Source organism: Protopterus annectens, chromosome 17.part0, assembly GCF_019279795.1.
Source record: "Protopterus annectens isolate FY-2018-M chromosome 17.part0, PAN1.0, whole genome shotgun sequence".
Classification (NCBI taxonomy): Eukaryota; Metazoa; Chordata; order Ceratodontiformes; family Protopteridae; genus Protopterus; species Protopterus annectens.
Window position 1 is genome coordinate 35,070,481 of NC_056751.1, and position 22,558 is coordinate 35,093,038.

Genomic DNA, 22,558 nt, shown 5'->3' on the forward strand with positions numbered 1-22,558 from the left:
GGTTTGGTTACTTGACTTTGTGGTATCTCAATCATTTTATTTGACTCTGCCCTGGTGGGTGTTTGCGATTGTTTTTTTTCTATTTGGATGATTTTGATGTGTAAGCTATGCTAAGCAGAGGGCAGCGAAGCGCAAACGCTGCGCTTCGCTTACACTTTCAATTTGTTTGTGTCTTTCTGATTTTCCCGGTTAGGGGTTGCCACAGTGGAACTCCGGTCTGCTAATGATTGGTAGTGGATTTTTATGTACCGGGTTACCAGCCCTGATGCACAACCTTCAACGAAGGCACGCCCCATTCACGTATGCCTCCATGCAGAAGACACTCTAGCTGAGAATCGAACGGGACAACGTCTTGCTATGAGGTGACAACGCTACCGCAGCACCACCATCACAGTACTACTTATAATGAAGCATTACAAATGTAAAATAGGGACAAGGGGAATCTAATTGTGATAGTTCTAGGGACGGGGCTCAACATTCCACTACGTGCTTGTGTGTTTACTACTTTGATTGTATTTCAGTGTTTGTGGACACTCTTGTATGCTTAGCATACATTTCAGTATCCATGGACACTGAATGAATTGCTTACTACTAGAGGCGGGCTCTAATAGTAAACATTGTAGGTTGTTCAACTTGTGGGGGGCATATTTAAGCCTCCGTATAGCACTTAAACACACCCCCTGCACTCACACACATTTCCTGTGCACGTAGAGGGTGTGGCAGCACGCCCTCATAAATATTCATATGGTGCTCCTGCACCATCTGTAAGGAGGACGCTGGGCGTAAGGCTAAAACTGTCCTTGTGCCGAGCTTCATGAATCCATGGGAATGTTTTATGCATATACACAGTTTTATTATTTAATGAATATATGCCTTTAACTATTTAATATGATGTAATTATTTAATGTGGTATACTTTTTTAATTTAATTAATTTGTGATTTCTATGACTATAAAAGATTGGTTATGTGCGTGTTATCTAATTCTGATAAAGTCTCTACACTGTCTGAGAGACGAAAGTTTTTAACATTTCGTTAATAAATTCTTACTTTTATGGACACTGGTTAATTTGAATTCTTCAGTGGGTATGGAGCTTATGATGTGGGTTCACTGAAGTGCCTGTTTGTTATTTTATGAGTCTTGTTTTTCTGGCACTTACATCTGTGTTTATTTGTTTTAATAGTCAAGTTTGGTGACAACCCTTTTTACTTTCTTTTTGTCTAAGTCATTGTGCTAAAAGTTGTTTTGCTCTGGAGTTATTCTGAAAAAATATTTGCTTAACAGCAATCTTTCTACACTCATGCATATTATCCAAATACTTCCTTATTTTCTCATCCATTTAGTTTTGAAAAGAATTGTTAGTGCAGTGAGTTTCACAGTGGAAGTATCTGCTTATGTCTTGTACCTTTGGGGCTTATAGCATGACAGTTATAGTAATGAGGCAATTTGTATTTAATTTCTTTAAATCATACATTTAAAGCAATGTGTACCAGCCCTATATTGTGGAATGAGGCTCATGCCTGCCTTTACACATATACTGAAGACTGTGAAACAGTCTGTTCATGTGCGAGCAGGTCTGTGACTTCAACAGGGCCAACGGCTTTTTAATCTGCCTTGTGGCACCTGGGGTGTTATGCCATAGCTGTGGACACTAGTTTGTACAGGGCTGATAGCATTTGTCTAGTACATCATCTCCACCCTCCTTACCCTGGCAACGGATAATAACATGTGAAGTGGCTATGGCTTCTGAAGGATATGAGCCTGGAAGAGATCCTGCTTGATGCAGGAATGAGACCAAAATCTTATCTACCTCCTGCATCAAGGCCACCAGGATTGTCTACTGGGGAATATCTTTGAAGGCCCCAGTACAAGGGGGGTGTCTGGCACTGCCTTGCTAGAGCAGTAGGTGATGCCCTTGGCATCAACTGCTGTGGTGAGCAGTGTCATCATTTTTACAGTGAAATAAAGAGGCACCACTGTGACCTGTTAGCTAGTAGGAAGACCAGATTAGAAAGAGAGAGACAGAATTCTATGGTAAATAGTTGTCAGTGGTCTTTACTAATACATATGTTGGAATTCTTGTTCAGCTGTATGCAGTACTTGGGGTTCATGTACCCATTTCTGTTTTTCAGCACATGATGGAATAGTGGATAACTGACTGATAAACCAGAGATGGAAAGCAAGACTGTTCAGGCATCTGGATACATAAATGGCATCAATGTTGCATCTGCATATTGTTTATATTTTACGTTCCACAACAAGAGCTTCAAGTTTCTCATTTTTTTATATTAATTTTTTGTTTAGTCTTTTTCCACATATCCTTAGCTGCCATAACAGAGAAGCTTTTGTATGTATCATTTGAAAAGAGTGAATCATTTTGTTTTCCTATTCAACTGATCCACTGCTTTTTGAGGCCAGTCAGTCACCCCAAAACTGTAAATTAGCACAGGAAAGCAAACTGACATCTAGGAATAATGTCCAAGCTATTAACCAAAGCAGTTTTCACAGTCTGTGTATGTATTATTGCTAATTTATTTTTACCAATGGTCACATCTTTGATTGGCTTTGTTTGTCACAGAAATTGTCTGTGCAGGCTGAACTGTTCTGCTGTGCTTCGTAATACCAAGGATTCCCACTACTGGCATGATGATACAGACTGGGCTGACACTCGGTGTTTCAACACCAGCCCAGGTGTCATCATCTACATTGGACCTGACTGGTTGGCTTCATTCAGTGCAACATGCATATCTGTACCTCTGCTGTTACTATGTGACATCCTGGTCATTTTGTCATGCTTTACCCTTGCCATTCCACTACTCCTGCCTGTGTCAGTTACAGCTGGCATATCACGAGCATGCATCTGACAGGCTGTTGGGTGTCATTTCTTGGTGGCTGTCTTATATCAAGGTACATTATCACCGAGGTTCAGTTTCCTATGTATATTAACGTTGGAGTTGTGTAAGAATGTATACATGGCATGGTCTTCACAGCGCCATGCAGGACAGTGCTCAGTAGGGCATGTTTTAACCTACTGGTAAGGTCGTATGAGTTTGCCAGTTCTTGTTTAGGGGTTGGTTAACCCAGTTTCACATCCCTTTGAGGGCAAACTGTTTCCATCTTCTGCACTGTTCACATGCCCTAAACATAGGGGACTGGTTCAGTGGCTTTTAAACTTGCCCCCGTGGCATACATACTGCTGTAATAAGTTTGTGTCAGGCCTCTATTTTATTTGCTTGTTTGTCATTACATACTCAGGCCTCTATTTTATTTGCTTGTTTGTCATTACATACTCCTCCATTTACTGTACTACCACCAGTTTAGCACAAATTACTGATAAGTGTTTTTGTTTTCATGTTTCTTTCTTTATTATTGCCTTTTATTATTCTGATTCTCTCCATTTGCATTCATATTTTATGCAGTGTCAGTCATGGCAGTGGATGTGGTGCTACAGTGGTCACCAAATTGTGCACCTCCCTTATCAACTCCTGGGTCGCCATGGGCCACCTCTCTGTAAGGTGATGTGGGTCCAGAATGGGGTAACATGGAGGGCTCCCTGGTGCCTGTTGGTAGTCTGTTGCCAGTGAGGAGTGCAAGCTCTCTGTTAGGGGATGTCACTGATGAGTCCCAGTGTGGGAAGTGAAAAGTCTTGTGACAGCCTTGGTAGACCAGCATCTGCATACCTGCAGTGGGATATATCTTCCCATGACTGGCAGAGTCAAACCACTGCCTAGCCCTGACCAGCTGTGGTTAAATGGAGTTGACTGACTTCAGAGAGGCATTCAGTTGTCATCCTAACACTACTTCCCCATCCTGGTGTTGCCTTTTCCTTGTGTGTCAGTTCACTCCGCAGTTTGTTGCCCAGTCCTCTCCATCAGCCATTGCCCTCCCTCTGTCTGTGATCCTCCTTTGTGTTCTCTTCACCGTTTGTGTCAGCACCTGTGTTGGTCTTATCCTTTTGTGTTTGTTTGCCCCTGCTGCCATCCTTATTTCCTGTTTCCTGCCCTTACATTTCCCATGCAACCTTCTGCATTAACCCTTCTCAAAACAAATAAAATAAAGACACCTGTCCCCCAAAAAACAATATACCCTTGCTTCCCTACTCCCATACCAATCTTCCTTTCCCCCTTTCTGCCATCTGTCATGTATATATCCACTTCCTTCCCATTCATAATAAGAAAATGGTAGGGCGTGTACTGTATAGCTATTAGCAGGGCTGTCTACTGTCCTTCTAGAGGATTGTTGTGCATATAAATGTACATTGTTGTGAGCACACGTATATGAACAGTATTGGGCTTGTGGGGGTCACATGACTCAGTGGTACTGTTTTGGTCACTGTGTGGTCCATTGTGCTCTTCACATTCATTTGCCTAATTATTCTGACCCCATCGCGAAACATCACTCTTGATGCCAGGTTACTCAGTATCGGGCCACATAGTACTACTGTGAATGTGCCGTTTAGCTTTCATATGGCAATGTGAGTTTTCTGAATGTGGCCCTCCGCTCTCTAAAAGTATGCAGATTCTTTTTATTTTGCTTCTATTTCACATTTTTTTTTGTTCTGTTATGATGCTGTTTGTTAAACAGAGTTAATATTTGGGCTCGTCAACGTACACAATGTAACAAGGAACAATAACATTGACAAGTGTTTCAAAAATGGAAGCTCTAGAAATTTTTGTAGAGAAGAAGTTGAAAAATTACATCTGTAAATAAAAATTATATATGTGAATACCCTTCATTTATTAAGAATGCTGAGTACTTCTGACATATGTATTGACTCTGAAGCCTTGTACACAGCAATGCAGTCAGACAGATTTTAAACTTTGTTTTTACTTTGTCCAGGCCTGAAATCATTAATGTATTCATCTTTTTAAATTTATTTTACATAGCAAATTTTTAATCTGAAGTTGTTAATCTTCCTATTCATCACTGATGGGTTCGGTTCTGAGCCCTCGGAACCAGAGTCGGCCTTATACCAAGCTTGCATGCACCAAAATCTCTCGAGCTAAGCTGCTACCCACAATGCCCTTTACTCAGTTACCTCAGATCTCATTTGCCGCACAGCCATATAGCAGCGTTTCATCGAGCTCTCCAGCTAAGTGATTTATCTTGTACATTTACAAGTTTTTGTAAATGTTTTTCTCATTTATAGTTTGTTCTTTGATATCTCTGTAGTCTCAGCTGTACCCACAGGTATCCCTTTCGTACTATTGTTGGTATTTTTGAACATTCTACATTTGTGGTATCTTATTACCATTGTTGGTATTTCCTCTCTCTTTACTTCATTTCCTCCACTTTCCTCACTCTTTTCCTTTTGTGTGAGAGTGTATACTGTTATGTCTGAGAAGAAGGGAACTACGGGGTTTAAACACTGCTCTTCTTGCAGTGGTAAACTTCCGAATAGCGACCTTCATGAAGAGTGTGTGTACTGTTTAGGGGTTCCGCATTTGTTGGTGAAACCCCCGTGTGATATTTGGCTAGCTTCAGTCAGCGGACACTGAATGAACGTTGGAATAAATTGATTTTAAAGGGCCTGTGCCTCATCGGCGCCTACCCCAACACCGACGACTACGGCACCATCTACTACCTTGGTTCCGATCAGTTTATCTGTCAATGTCTCTGCACCAACGTCGCCCACCTCCGCTCCGATGTCGGTTCCGACAACAACTTCAGAGCCACTTTTGACATCCACTCCTGTTGTGACTTCGGCTCCAACCATAATGTTGTTGCCAGTTTCTAAATTGGAATCTTCGGAGCAGTTCTGTGATCCACCACGGACCCAATACTCATCGTCTGTGGACCTGTTTGCTGGACAAGCTTGCAGCCCCTTTTTGGACCGGCCTGATTCCCCCTCAGGGGCATTGGTAAGATCCACCAGGAGCCTTTCAGAATTGAATGTGGTGCGCCTTTTTGACCAGCTGCTGACTGCCAGGGGAATTTCAAATTTGCCTAGACTCTATCCCACTCCAGGCTTTGGGGCTATTACTCCAGCGACCCCTACATACTCTCGTCCCTGGATCCCTCAGTTTCAAGGCTCATATATCTGATGTTTTCTAGAGGACCCCTTTCCTTGGCGCCGACAATGACAGTGTCTGAGGCCCTGAGGCCCCTTTGAGTGTCGGTTCCATCGGAACCCACCCTCCCTCAGTCTCATGCTTGGGGGATGGAACCTCTGGTTCCGGTATCGGTTCAGACTGTTGTCCATCCCGACTTCAGATCTGAGGGTGACTACCGCTCCGAGTTTGCTTGAGGCTTCATCCCTGGGGGCGGACCGTGTGGAGCGGGGTGTGACCCCAGTTCCGATTTTGTCTTCTTCAGTTCTGAGCTTCCACTCCTCTTCTGGCGGGCCCGCTTTCCAGGAGATGGAGAGGGTGCTTGCTTCTAGCAATCCTCCTACTTCAGTTATCCCCCCAGTTCCTTCTGAGCCGCAGCTGTCAAAGGCTTACCCCCACAGGACTGTGAGAGCACAAGGCCCAGGAAACCCATGTCCAGGGTATTTCTCTTTCTGAGTCTTTTTCGGATGCTCCCACTGAAGAACCCCCGCAGAAACGGGCATGTAAGAGGAAACACATGAACTCACCAGAGGAGTCCCTCATGAAAGATATGGACTACGATGATGGGGAGGGATCCCCACAGTCACCCCCTGATGATGTCTCCTTCAGATACATCATGGAAATCTTGAAACAGAGGGGTGACTGGAAGCTCTCCAATCCTTCCTCAGAGGAATCCATATTCCTGCAGGCCTTTCGCTCTCGGCCCTCTACTTCTTGGGTGACCCCCCCGCTGATGCGTTGGTTAAGCTCATCGTACAGCAGGCATAGAAGAACACAGACTCAGTTGAGGCCATCCCCAGGAGATCAGACAAGGTACTCTTCCCTCCAGAGGATCAGCCCCATTGGTCTAGAGGTTTGCCAGCAGATGCTATGGTGGTGGCGGCAGCCACGAAAAAGGACCTTGCGGAAGAGAGTCCTGCTCTTCAACCACCCAACAGAGACTCCCGGGCAGTGGGCAGGGTAGTGAAGTGAGTTTTTGCATCAGCGACCTTTGCAGTTAGGTCTCTGAACTTTTTGGCACATTTTACGAGGCTCCAGAGAGATCTTATCTGTGAACTCTCCGGAACCCTCATGGGCCAAGTATCAGCTGGAGCATGAGATAAAGTTGCTTCCCAACTTGCCACCCTAGAGTCAATATCCAATTCATCCATGAGGTTGCTATCATACGCAACTGAAGGAGCAGCTTGAGCTGCAGGTGCAGGCGTAGTCAGGAGACGCCACGCCTGGATGCGCATTTGTGACCTCGCGGACTCCTTCAAGTCTTCTTTTTCAAATGCCCCTATCGAACCATCGGCTCTGTTCGGTGCTAAGGTGAAGGATGCATTAGACAGGTGCGAGCAAGACGGGAAGACCTTGTCTGCCATTGGCCTATACTTTTCCAAACCTCAGCATTCCTTTTCTAGGAATCAGAGGAGTGGGAAGATGTGGCACAAGAAGTCTCAAGGACCTTTCCATGACACACGTGGTGAGGACTCCTCCAGAGGCAGAAAGGGTTCCAATAATGGAAGACACCCCTTTTGGGGCAGAGGGGGTCCCCGGAACCAGGGCTCCAGAGATTCCTTCTCGGGTAGACCGTGTCAGTGCTCCTGAAGCGCTGTCCGATTGCTTTCCTCTGGAAGGAGTCGGGGCACGTTTTTCTCTGCACCAAGCTGCCTGGCTCTCTATTACAAATGATCAGTGGGTACAGAGAATCATTACGAGAGGCTACCATATTCCCCTAATATCTTATCCAAGTCCTCCGAAATCCCTTCCCAATGTTCCATCCAGATAAAGGGAGGAGGCAGCTTCCGAAACATGAAAGCTATGTCAAAAATGAGCCATCCAACAGGTCCCCCCAGATCAGTGTAGATCAGAGTTCTACTCAAGATTCTTTTTAGTGCCAAAGAAAACAGGGGACTGAAGGCCCATTCTGGATCTCAAACAACTAAACAAATCGGTAGTTAAGACCAAATTCCGCATGGTCACGATTCAAACCATCCTTCCCTTTCTGCGGGAGGGTGTGTGGATGTGCTCATTAGGTCTCCGGGATGTGTATTACCATATCAAGATGGACAAGTCCCCCAGGAGCCTCCTTTGCTTCTGGTTGGGAGCCAATCACTACCAATTCAGAGCCCTGCCTTTTGGTCTCTCGACGGCCCCCAGAGTGTTCACAAAATGCCTTGCAGTGGTAACAGCTCATCTGAGACTTCAGGGATTCCAGGTGTTTCCGCACCTAGACGATTGGCTCTTCTCCACCCCCACCAAGCGTCTACTGGTCAGGGCCCTCCGCTACACCCTGGTTCTAGCAGAGTCGCTGGGCATCACCATACATTGGGAGAAATCCAACCTTCAACCCTCACAACAATTGGAATTCATAGGGGCAATATTCAACACCCGGTCAAGCCTGATCTCATTTCCTCTTCACAGGCTTCAGAGATTAAGGGCACAGGTTCAAGTGATGCTCTGTCGAAGAAAGATATCTGCAAGGGAAGTTCTCCAAGCCTTGGGGTCTATGGCTGCAGCCATCCCTATTGTTCCCTTAGCCAGACTACACATGAGATTACTACATTGGCTCCTTCAGGCCCAGTGTATACCCAGTCTTCACCCCCTGAGCTCACAGATTCTCATCACCAACACTTGCAAACAAGATCTCCTCTGGTGGATGAGTACAGACGAAAATATTTGGTGTCGCCCCTTCCAGGCTCCTCAGCCCAGTGCCACCATGACCAAGGATGCTTCACTGATGGGGTGGAGGGGCCCACTTCCAGGGAAAGTCAGTCCAAGGCACGTAGTCCGATGTAGAGGTCAACTTGCATATCAATTTCCTGGAGTTAGAAGCGGTGCTGTTGGCGTTGCAAGCTTTTCATCCGTTCCTTCCATCCGGAAAGATTGCTGTCTAGTCGGACAACATGTCCATGGTCTGGTACATAAACAGGGAGGGACCAAATCCTACCCCCTATGTCGTGAAGCCATGAGAATCTGGCAGTGGGTGATCGCTTCCAACCACTTTCTGATCGCAACGCATATCCAGGGGAGCTCCAGCATGATTGAGGACAGGCTGAGCAGATGCATTCTCCATCCTCACGAGTGGTCTCTCAACCCGAGTGTGGCGGTGGAAATTTTCAGCCGTTGGGGCCAGCCATGCTGTGACCTTTTTGCCTCCCCCCTCAAACATAAAATGCAGCAGCTACTTTGCCCTCTTCCCCCATCTTGGGGAGTCACTGAGAGATGCTTTGATTCACGATTGGCCCTTGGGTCTCCTTTATGCTTATCCTCCAATTCCTCTGATTCCCCTTGTTCTAAGGAAAGCTATTTGGTTGAGAAGCAAAGTGATCCTCATTGCCCCATTCTGGCCTCATCAAGTGTGGTTTCCCTTCCTTCGACCTCATCTGTTACAACCTCCTTGGATCCTAGACACTCGTCAGGACCTCATATCTCACCCACAAGGGCTGACTCCCCCAAATCTGTCCACTCTCAAGCTGACAGCTTGGTTTCTCCACTTCCTTTAGTTGCCAGGCAGGAAACCCTCTCCTCACCCATATGTAATATTATCTTGGCCTCTCATAAACCATCCACCAGGAAACTTTACAGGGACAAATGGAAAAGATTCTCTATTTGGTCACATAATCAGAAGCTAGACCCATTCTCAGCCCCCGTAGTCACTATTCTTCATTACCTGGCTGAACTGTTGGACAATGGGGCCTCAGCTTCCACCATTTGAGTCCATCTAGCAGCTGTTTCCACTTTCCATAACGGGTCACATGGAGTCTCGCTTATTTCCTCTCGCCTTTGCAAGACTTTCCTCAAGGGTATTTTCCACAGCAGGCCTCCCATCAGGCAGCCAGTGGAGGCATGGAATCTGTCCTGGGTTCTGCAATCTCTTTCTCTACTCCCTTTTGAGCCAGCTGTGACATGTGTTCTAAAATTCCTGTCATGGAAATCCTTATTTCTGGTGGCTATAACCTCAGCCAGACGAATTTCTGAATTACAAGCATTATGTATCAAGAGCCCTTATCTGATCTTTCATAAGGACAGAGTATCACTTTGTACTAACCCATCCTTTCTCCCCAAAGTGGTTTCTGACTTTTCAATTAACCAGTCCATTGAGCTCCCTGTGTTTTACTCAAATTACTCTAACAAGGGAAAATACTGCCTACACTCCTTGGATGTTCATAGACAATTACGCTTCTATCTGGACAGAACAAAATCCTTTCGCAAGTTGGACCAGCTTTTCATCTCCTTTGCGGGTCCTAGAATGGGAGGCACAGTATCGAAAGTTACTTTGTCTAAATGGCTCAGGGATTGCATTGCCTTCACATATTCACTTACGAAGGGATCTAAGCCTGGCCAAATCAAAGCTCACTCAACTAGGGCTATTGCAGCATCTGTTATCTTCTACTCTAGGGCCTCCATGGATGACATTTGTGCAGTTGCCATTTGGGCTAAGCCCCACACCTTTATCAAACATTACAAATTGGATCTGATCTCCAGGGGAAGAGTGGCCTTTGGTTCAATGGTTCTCAGGAATGTTCTTCCAGAAGGGCCACCCAGGTTCTCTAAGTAGCTGGGGACTTGGTCCCATCAGTGATGAATAGGAAGAAGATTAACAACTTCAGATAAAGAAGTTATGTCTTACCATAATGTTCTATCTGAGTTGTTGATCTTCTTCCAGTCATCGCAACCTCCCACCGACCCCCTCCAAAGGTTCCTGGTAGATCTTCTGGGTCTTTGTGGTGTCTTAGGGTTTCTGCACAGAGATGGCCTCTGGCTTATTTCTTCTTCTATACATTGCATGCAAACTCGATCTGAGGTAACTGAGTAAAGGGCATTGTGGGTAGCAGTTTAGCTCGAGAGTTTTTGGTGCACACAAGCTTGGTATAAGGCCGACTCAGTTCCAAACCCATCAGTGATGACTGGAAGAAGATCAACAACTCAGATAGAACGTTATGGTAAGACTTAACTTATTTTTTTATGAAGGCAGGGTTTTCTCAGTTAAGTGGAACAGTGTTGGGGTCACTGTTGTGTGAAATTTTGCTTACTGCTTTATCGTCAAGGTGATATTGGAATATGTTTGCAACCCCAAGTCTTATTCTTTTATTACATACTTTTTGTGCTTTAAAGAGGTGTTTTGTTTTTTTTTTTGTTTTTTTGGGAGGGGGGGTGCCAGGGAGTGGACCAGACTTTGAAATCAACAATTTTGAACATAATCAGAACAGTACATTCCACTTCTTAAAGTTCTTCTTAACGTACAATAAATACAAATTAGTTTTATAGATACATTGTTGCACTAATTAAAGATGGTATCTTCAATCAGTTGGCTACTGGAAGGAAATAATCTTAACTCTTATTTATATGCAAACAGTGCATATCTTGTTATATTAAAGAGGAAGTTTGTAAAATCTCAAGCCATTAGAATTGAGAGGCTTTCTTTTGACAATGTACAGTAGCTGTAATTTAGAATGTGAATGATTGGCATGTTTGACAGGCACATGAGAGCCCTCACTGTTGTTATAGGTCACTATACTTCTACACACCAGTGCTTCTGCCTATCTGCCTCCACTGTGAACACACCCCACCATGCAGGTAGGCAGTGTCATAGACCATTACCTCCTTCACATCACCCACTGTTGGTGTGCCTGGGTATGGCACTGAATGGCCACCTACCCAGAATATAGTCAATGGTAGTGGTCTGGCACATGTCATATCCAGGTGGTTGTAGTCTCCATCTTTGCCTTTATCTTTGCAACTGGGTGTTTGTGCTAGTGCTGTCCCTTAAAGGGGACGCAGACGTGGACAGAGACATTCACAGTCTGAATCTAACTGAGGTCACCAGTCTCACACATACACATAATGCAACTGCATCTGCTGGAGATGTGCCCCCTGGAACCGATTCTGAGCAAGTACCTATTACATATGGATATCTACCCAACTCAGGAAACACTGCATCCACAAAACACAGTATACCCAGCTCCCCCAATCTCTTGTCCATGCCTCACATTTCTTTTCAAATCCTTATTGCCCAACAACACTATACCCATTGTTGATCCCTGTAACTGCCCCCCCCCCTTAACCACATGTGCATTTGATGGCAACTTTACCCTGCCCTCACTGTTATGTTCTATGAGTAGGTGATTTCTGATGCACAGCATGGCCAGTCATTGCACTGTAGAGTACAGCCTGGATGTATTATTGCATACAGTAGTTGCAGTCTTTTTTTGTGTGTTCTGTCCAGTAGTTGCAAACCTGATACCTCTTTACTAATGCTGCAGCATACTGTGTCTTACCATGCTGCACATGGTCTTCCTCTGCAACGGAGTCTCCTGCTGGTTCATTGTGCATCTCCTTCACTGCTGACTGTAGTCTGTCTGGTCCTCTTAATAGCAGTTCCCTATTTTAGCTGTCTCCATACCACCATGTTGTGCAGAATTGCACAGCTAGCATATATCTTTCTGTATATCTCCAGAATATACTGCAGTGCACCACCAGAGGTATATAGGCTGTGAAAGCAGGCCTTCATCAGTTGAACACAAGCTTGATGATTTTATGGGTCTGGGAATGTGCAATGTTATATTGCATCTCAGTCAGTCATGCTGTGCGAGTTGCCTATCTAACTCATGAGCAGTATCTTCAATGCATAATCAACATTACCAGTAAGATGCCCCTATGGGAAATGCCGTAGCACAAAGCACTGGTATAGGCTGCACATGGGCCAAATGTGGGAATTGCCTGAGTGGTTCACGGACACATTGTAAATAATACCATGTGCATTGCACATCTAATGGCAGTTGATGGAGTGGAAATACTTTTAGTTGCTGTACTGTTATCCTTGTGGACCAGGTGGGGGTTTGATAGTGATGGGTGAGTGTGCAGTCAGTGGCTTCTACAACCTCAGGAAACTGGCACTTCATAGAATGCTTGCATAGTGTTTTATGATCCTTGAGAACTACATGTGCTAATTCACATGTTGTTGCATAATGTAAAGGAGCTGGTATATCATCATTATTATTATTATTATTATTATTATTATCATCATCATCACTAAGGTTGATGCCTGTGCCACACCTATCATGACCCATGATGGTTACTGTAAGGTTTCTTGTAGCAAAGATTTTCAAGGCTACATATGTCTGTATGCCCACAGGTATTAGTATTCCACACATTCCAAGGGATTCATTATGACAGTAACACATGTCTACCAGTTGCAGTATATTGTCTCTGTCCCCCTCAGTAATGTTTGTCTATGTTTCTGTCTTGGAACTGAAAATATGTTGAGCGGTCGCTGATGCTTCTGCATTGTAGATGCCAATGACATACAACATTGTGAACACTGGTATGTTTTTTCAGTGGAGTAATTAGCTTGGGTGGAAATGAAATGAGTACATGGGATTTTTCCTTCATTTTGTAGGCTTCATGTGATTGCAGAAGATGAATTTAATATTTAGTAAGTAGCAGATTGATCAAAGATCAGATTATGATTGATACTGCTACTGAAGCCTTGTTGTAGCTAATACGAGGGGGCATAGATACAGGCAAGCAGATTTTAAACAATAGTAAACGATTCTAATATGCCTAGTCTTGGAAGCAGTAATTTAGGCATCTTTCTAGATTTAATTGTAAGTACCAACTTTTTTAATGATGACTGTATGAGTTTCCATCAATTAAGTAGAACAGGAATGGGGGCCAGTTTTGCTAATTGCGTTATAGCCCAGGGTGAGTATAGGCTTGACATTTTTCTTAACTATAGCGAATGGGTTTTTGCATATATTTGTTTAGTGTTTCAAATCATTTGGATGCCAGAGTTGTTCCTTAAAAAAGGGAACTAAAATGAATTCTTATTTGCATGAAAGCAACACACATCTCAGTAGTTTAAAAGGGGACTTTGTGAAATCTCAAGCCATTAAACTAGTCCAATGGTGCAGAGACAGAGTATCTGTCTTCTCTGCTGGCAACTAGAATTCTGCAATGGACTTGGACTCCTAGTAGGGCTTACTGAGAGAGGTGTAGGATGAAGCAACTAATGGCCATCCCTCCTATTCCAGGAGCATGGTGAAGGGGAAACCTTAGACTTGGGTAACCTATGATAGAGACTAGGAGCCTCATAGGACTTTTCAGGATCCTATTTATTCAGCCTTCCAATCCAACATATAGGTCCTCAGGCCACCAATCTCGATCTGGCAAATATTTTAGTGTTCCAGCCTTGAGCCCTTTTTTTTCCTTCTCTTAATGCCCTTCTCCCTGTTGGATAACTTAGATCTTGTTTGCCATCTTCCAAGTAGCAGCAAGATCTGGGCTGACAAGTGCTTCACTTCAAATATTCAATTTTTTGGAATTTTTTTTTTTTTTTTTTTGGCTATCACATTTTGTTTTTGGAAATCTTACCCTCCCCATCCCCATCATTGTCAGACATCCCACCCCACCAGGCAAAGGTCACTGCACAAGAGTTTTTTTCTCTGCTACAAAAAGAGCCATCCAGGATGTCCCACCAGATCAGATAAGGTCAGGGTTTTATTCAAGATTCTTTTTGATTCCAAAGAAATTCAAGGACCTCAGGACCATATTGGACCTTAACCTTCTGAATAAATATATCGAAGACCTGTTTTCATTTGGTCTTGGTGCAGTTAATTCTTCCTTGTTTTCAGAGGAATGAATGCATGTTCTGCATAGATCTTCAGGATGCTTATGTTCACGCAGAGATTATGAAAGTGTCCAGGAGATTTCTTCACTTCTGATTGGGAGCCAATCATTACCATTCCAGAGTGCCTTACCATTCAGTCAAAAGTCAGCCCACAGGGTGTTCATCAAGTCATGGTAGTAGTAGCAGCCCAAGTATGTCTCCAGGGATAGAACATATTCTATTATTTGGATGACTGGCTTCTGGCTGCCCAATCAGTGGAGTCTCTTATATAGACCAAAGAGTACCTCCTTCAGCTATAAGGGTAAGAGAGTGATACAAGTCATAGCCTGCTACAGAACCCCAAACATGTCCCTAGACTCTCACTCCAAGTTCCTAAGCACCCTGGAATCTGTCAAGGACCAACCCAATGTTCTCATACTGGGTGACTTCAACTACCCTTCCATCAACTGGGAAAACTATTCAAGTACCAATATACAGGCCCAACGCTTTCTGGAATTTATCAATTTCAATGCCCTGGACCAGCTCATTCTGACCCCACTAGAGTAAGCAACATCCTCGACCTGGTTATCACCAACATGGGAGACTGTTGCTCCACACCTATAGTCAATTCCTCCCTGGTTAAATTTGACTACAGACTGATCACCATGGAAATCTCCATCTCACCTACACCTCCCGCTAAGGTGACCACCTTGAAAAACTTCTCTAAAGCCGACTTTGAGCTCCTAAAACAAAGGTGGATAACTTCTTGGCACCCATGCCAAATCATACACCAATGCACTGTATGAGCATGTACACAAATGCATGGACCTTGCTATACCAAATAGAACTAAGACCCTCTCCTCCAAAAAAAGTCAGTCTGGTGATCCCTAGCCATCAATAAACTCTACAACAGAAGGAAGAAACTGTTGCAGAGAAAAATGAAGTCACAAGACTGGAAAACCTCCCTTATCAGTCTCAACAAAAAGCTGAGATCCCTTATCAAATCCTCTAAAGCCAGCTATGAAGGCAGAATTGTGGCTGACACCAAAAACAACCACAAAGTCTTCTATAGCTATATCAAAAACCTCAAAGGCAATACCCATATTTGCTCTGACTTATGTCTGCCTAGGTATTTCTATCAATCTAGTGAAATCCAGTTTGATTCTATCTTAACTCTTAGTGTTTCTAGGATAACAGTTGGATACTGCAATTACATTTGATATCCCTTCCTCAAGACAGAATTCTAGCCTTAAGGTCCACATTGGAGAACCTTCTGAGATTCAAATGCCCTTCATTGTGCTTAATTCTGAGGGTATTGGGTCATATGGCATCTTCGATAATGATGGTAGAATTTGCTTGATATCATATGGAGTCTTCAATTGCTCCTACAATCACAGTGGTTTCAGAGATTCCACCCCCTTTCCTTTCCTCTCCTGTCCTTTTCTTTGCCATTATCATAACTCAGTCATGCAGGAAATATCTGCAGTGGTGGTTACAAATTTGCTAGTGTCAGTGAGCAGACTCTTCCAAGTCTCTTCTCCGATAGCAACAGTGACCAAAGATGCATCCTTCCTTGGGTGAGAGCATTACAGAGAGAGAGTGGTCCAAGGAACTAGATGCTCATCTTCACATAAATGTACTTGAAATGAGGGTGGTTCTCTTTGTGTTGCAGGAAGTACAGGATTGCCTGTCTCCAGGAGTGATAAATATTCAAGTGGACAACCTGACGGTAGGGAGGGAGGGAGACCAGATCATAACCATTATGTCGCAAAATATGGCAGTATGGCAGTGGGCGATAACATCTCACCATTTTCTGACAGCAGCACACATTACTGGATGGCTCAGTGACTTGGCAGATAGGCTCAGCAAGAATTTTCTGTTGCCTTACAAATGGTCACTCAATCCAGAATTGCCAAAAAGATATTCAGTTGCTAGGGTAGTCCCTGCTGCAATGTGCTTGCATTTCCCCGGAATAGGAAATGCAGCATTTATTTTGCCACAGTTCCCCTCTTGGGAATAACCACCCAGGGACAACATTGTCTCTTTGCTGACCACAGAGCTATTTTATGTTATCCCTGTCTTCCTCGATAACTAAATTCCTTCAGATGGCTGTCTGGTGCACGGCCACTATCATCCTCATAGCCCCAGTTTGGCCCAGACAGATTTGGTTTCCCTTCTCAAACTGCATTTGAAGGAGCCCCCTTGGTTCCTTGATCAGCTGCCAGATCTAATCGCTCACCCCTCCGGGTAGCCTCACCTGGACAGTTCCAATCTAAAGTTAACCGTTTGGTTTCTCCAGTTCTAGTTATGGCAAGGGATATGTCTCTTTTCTCATATGTGGTCCACATTATCACAGCATTGCAAAAACCTTCAACCTGGATGGTTTACTGCAGTAAATGTAAAATATTTACCTTACAGGCAGAATCTTAAAACATAGAGCCATTTCAGTCTCTGTTGTAGATGTTCTCCATTTTCTTACCATTGTGTTTGTGTTTCACTCTGGTTCTGATTTCTTAACCATCAGGGTTCAGTTGGTAGTGATCTCTTCATTCCATGTTGGTTTCAAGGATAGTTCACTAGCTTCACACAGATTATGTAAAAGGATTTTTCTTTTACGATCCCCTATTAAGGATCTAGTACCAGCTTGGGATTTTCTTTCACTGTTGCAGTCCTTACTTGTGGGATTTCTGGCCCGGCTACCAGTTAAAAATCTTCCTCCACCTTAGGCTGACAGACGTCCTATCCAGTGTCAGTATGCTTGGGTATATAGGGAGCCAGCCGATCCCATGATCTTAGTCTTTTGTTCCTGTTGGAGCCCGAAGCAGTATTTCAATGTGCTGGTCGGTCCACACCAAAGAGAGGTCATGAAAGGAGTCCTTACCAAAGACATATTGAAACTGCTAACTGGTCATCTGTGCATACCTTTACCAAACACTACCACTTATCAGTCTTTTCCAGGTGTAGAGCAGAATTTGCCACTGCCATCCTGCAGGGCATCTTCTCTTCCCCATAATCTTCCTTCCGCCCTTATCTCAGCTTTGGGAATCATCCCACAAGTCAGGGCTGCAGCAGTGAAACACGAAGAACATAGTACAGTTGTGTACATCTACCATAAATGTAGATGTTCGAGTGCATTCACTGTTGCAATTCTTCTTTCCTTCCCTCCTGCCCCTCTGCCTACTATAGTAGTCTGCTTCTATCTTCTTACCAAGCCAGTGGACCCCCTGGGTGTTCTCCCTGCCTGGCCCAGCTTCTGTTTTAGACCCTTGCTTTATTGGTTATACAGGGAACTCCTACTTTCTGAAGGGCGAGAAAAAAAAGGATATCATGGCATCAGCTGGCTCCCTATATACCACAGTGTTCTGAAATCGGATAGGGGAGATTTTTACTCTGATATTCGGGCCGGCCAAGGGCTTACACGGCAGGAAATCCCACATGTCAGGACTGCAACAGTGAATACACTCGAACGTTTACATTTATGGTATGGGTACACAACTGTGCTTTTTGAATTTTGTTTTTGAAGCTGTGCCAGAGTTTCCATTCAAACCTGCAACAAAATTTTTGTCCTGGAAAACTATTTTCTTAGTTGCAGTCACATGAGCCAGAAGGATATCAGAACTTTACTCCCTATCTCGTGCATCTCCCTATATTGTTTTTCACATGAATAGGGTTTCCTTAAGAACTAATCCCTCCTTTATTCCAATGGTGGCTTCTAAAGCCAACCTTTCCCAGCCCATTTACTTACTAGTATTTTTTCTGACTACCAAAACAAAGGAAAATGCATTCTATGTACTTTAGGTGTAAACAGGTAACTTTTTTTCTACCTTCATAGAACAGCTTCCTTTAGGAAAGATGAACAGCTGTTCATATCCTTTGCTCAGAATAATCTTGGAAAGAAACTATACAATATTTCTGTATCTAGATGATTATCAGACTGCATTTCCTTTGTCTGTACACCCCATAAAATTCTTGGCTGCCAAGCCAAGAGCTCTTTCTGCTAGGGCCATGGCAGCATTTACGGCCTTTCTCAGATCATATTCCTTGGATGATAGTTGTCAAGCAGAGGATTAAAGCTATGAGTTGTTAAGAATTACTTTCTCTGGTACATGGTTTGATGCCCTTAGTCTTTATTTGTCTACTTTGTGTCCTTGAGCAAGTCACTTAACCATACAGAGAATTGGGACAGTCTGGAGTTTGGGCTAGGCTCATTAAAAGGTCTCCTGGACTCCATGCCTAGTAAATACCAGTGGATCAGAAAGCTACCTATGGATCAGATAGCAGCTTGGTCCTCAACACATATCTTCATTAAGCACTTCAAGTTAGATTGCACTTTGAGTTCAAGCTTCCTTTGGAGCTTCCATCCTGAAATCTCCTGTCAGGCAGCCACCCTCACTTTCCATAGCTGGGGATTCTAACCCATATGTCAGAGCAGACAGACAATGACTAGAATACAAAAGTTATGTACATACCATAGCAATAGCTCTTTCATTTCAGTCTGTCCTATATGACAGCCTGGCCTCCTTTCCCCCAACAATCTGTAGACATAAGGATTGTGTCTTCTTTCTTGATTCCAAGACAGTGCAAATCTGGGCTTACATTCAGGCATCAAACTCAGTCTGAGTTAGTCAGGAGGGAGAAGGACATTATGGGAAGTAAAGATCTCTGAAGGGCTCAAGAATGGAGCCCTAACTTTGCCAGATCGGATCTGAGCATTGGCCTTGGACCCATATGTCATATTGGAGGGACTGGAATAAAAGTATTTTTTATTATGGTGTGTAGATAACTGTCATTTCAATGCACTGAGACTGCAACAAGAACCTGATATCCTTTCACTAACCACCTTCACATGTACTGTAACTGATCAGCTGCCATTAGTATGATGGCTTAGAAGCTCAATGCTTGCTGCTTCCCATTAGATCTTTTGCTTTCCAGGCCTAGTACAGGGTTAACATAAGGCCAGTTTTCTAAATAGTCGGGGTGCCTACTCGACAAAGGATTATATGTGGGATAACTGGCTAGGAGTAGTTGAGGGATTCAGGGATGAGTGAGCATGGAGTCCAGGGGAAACCTCAGGTTAATGAGGGAAGGTGAAAAAAAATCTGAAGCCTTATAACTAAACTAGATTCCCCCATGGGTAAAAATATAAATAGTCTACAATCCTACCATGATTTATTACTATTATAGAGTGATATTATTTGGAAAGAAGAAACCTTTCACCTTTTTTAAACAAATGCCATGGTATAAATCAAGCTTTATTTCCCTATGCTGATGCAAATTCAGAGGAATTTATTTAAGACAAACTGCACTTGCATGTTATCATCTGTGAAGCTTTGAATTTACAATATATCATTCAAGAGTATTTGATTCTGCATGAGTATGGTATTGTTAAGTAGAAGGACATTCTCATAAATATGCAAGGTAGTATGTTTTAATGCAAATCAAAGTAAGTATGTACTTAGGTTTGATTAGTAATCTGTAATTGCGAGGGGAGCTGGTTTAAAAAATGGAAATTAGCAATTATTTTGCCATTTAGTGAGCAGCAAGAAAAAATGGTATTTGTGAAGTTAGGTTCTTGGTAGACATGCTGATCTGTGTTTCACTGCAGCTATTAAATTCTGTGAGGCTACTGAGTTTAGACAGTAAAACTCCCTTTGTCTGATGAAAAAAATGCTAAATGTGTGTAAGCTGTAATGGACTTTTATTACAGACAACTCTAAATGTATGTATTGTGAAATAGTGATGCATATTCTTCTGAATTCTGAAGTATTGCATCTCCTTTATGCAGTGAAACTGTTGCTGATCACCTGTTCTGATCATAAGACCTATCTGCAAAAGTCTAATTACTTTAGAAAGTAATTATATTAATAGTGCTACAGGTTATTATTGTTCTGTTCCTTGAGCTACCCTAAATGGAATTTATTGGTATATTTTTCTTTTAACCACATTGCTTTCTTCTTCTCCAGAGTTTGTGACTGTAAAGAAGTCTCCAGTGTTACATATTGTTGTATAATCAGTTTTATAATCCGTATTTACAAAACAAAAATAACAAACGCTAACACCTTTAATTGTATGCTTTTGATTTTTCAGATTACCAGTATCCAGATCAAATGTTTTTATGAGATTATTAATATTGGATATAAAGTCTACCATTCGTATGAGCTGCCATTGTTCAGAACTCTTAACTGGTAAGTAAAAATCATACTCTTAAAAATATTCTATGCTTTTTCTTTAGATACCCACATACCTTCTTGCCAATAACACCTGTTGCCATTTAAATTTTCCTGGGCTGCTTCTGAGCAATACATATTTTTTTAAACCCTTATTATTTGGCATCCATTAGGGTGGCCACGGTGGTGCAGCTGTTAGCGTTGCCACCTCACAGCAAGAGGTTCTCCAGTTTGATTCCCGGCTGGGGTGCCTTCTGTGTGGAGTCTGCATTTCCTCCCTGTGGTTGCGTGGGTTTCCTCCGGGTGCTTCAGTTTCCTCCCACATCCCAAAGACATGCTGTAGGTGGATTGGACACTCTAAATTGGCCCTAGGTGTGAGTGTGAGTGTGTGCATGTGTGTGCCTTCTGTGGAAGGTTGGGTGCCGGGCTGGCAACTCAACACCATAAAACTCCACTGCCAATCATGAGCGGACACGTGATCTGTTGTGGCGACCCCTAACCGTGAAAAAGCTGAAAGAAGAAGAAGAAGTATTTGGCATCTATTCTGGGCCATCCATTTTAGACAGCTCACATGTGGCATTCTCTTTTTCCCATTGTATTACCATATAGGGAGTTAAAATTAAGGGGCAGTAGGATAAGTATCCATTGTACTTTTAGAATCTTACCTTTTACCTTACAATTAGCCTTGCACATCTCTGACAGCATTTATTACAGGACAGACATGCAATCAAACTCTGCATCACTTGCTATTGGAAGAGTACACAGACCTTCCTAATCCTCTACCACTCTTGAACTGGACTTTTGTACCCCTGTTACATCTGTGGTCTCCAGCATGGATTCTCTGAAGGTGATGACCTCCATACCCTTACCTCATCCCCTGAGACAGGCCTTTTTTAATATTTATTGATATTTGTCACCATGTCTGGCTGGCTGCTTGAAAGACCACTTGAACTTTTATCACTGGCAGCAATACCTCTCACACCTCAGGAGCCAGCGGCTTCACATTCAGTGGAACAAGATACCATCAGCCGTCTGACAGCATTCTTGTGGAAGGATCCTGGTCTTGGTCCACAGCTGAATCTCAAAGGCTTAAGATCATATGGATGGTATAGTGATAGGAAGTATAAATAAAATCTTTCAGAACTTGGTAGCATGTATCACATGCACATTTCATTCTATGCCCTCTCTCTCTTTTGAGAGCTGTCTTTATGTTGTACACATCTGATAATAAATGTTACTCCATACCAAGCTCTGGGTCCTGACAGCTACATATAGTCAAGAGTGGTTCACAGACAGCACTGATGTCAACTCTGACTTCCATCTGTTACTTTGCTGTTTGACTGGCCAGCTAGCCACATAAATTATGCTGTCAGTATGTGTAGTAGTAGTTGACAGAGGAATGTTTGTTTCATTGAATTTGAAGTTATTTTGCTTTTCTTGGGCTGTCTCATTAAAATTATTGTATACATTTTATTCTTCAGTACAGATTCATTGTTTAAGGTTGCTTATTTTACTTCATCTAAACAAATGAAAAGAACAGATATGATATATGAAATTGAATAACAATTTAGCAAGATCTGTTTCAGTGAGAGTGACATTTACTAAAACAGAAGGCTAGGCACTGTTAAGGGTAATCTCTGTTATGCCATAAGAATGGTGAAGTGGAGGAAACAGTTGCCCAAAAACACTATCATGGCGGGAGTGCTGAACAGGTTGATAGTTTACAAGCTGTTCTATTTCTTTTAAATGT

At 43.1% G+C, this 22,558-nt stretch overlaps 1 protein-coding gene across 1 annotated transcript in view; it reads left to right on the forward strand.

The window, feature by feature from the left end:
* CDS1 (CDP-diacylglycerol synthase 1) overlaps positions 1-22,558 on the forward strand; it is a 1,285,468-nt gene that overhangs the window by 413,339 nt on the left and 849,571 nt on the right. The window contains exon 4 of the mRNA XM_044058908.1: positions 20,729-20,826. Within this exon, the coding sequence (XP_043914843.1) occupies positions 20,729-20,826 (98 nt within the window). The remainder of the gene's footprint in view (positions 1-20,728; positions 20,827-22,558) is intronic.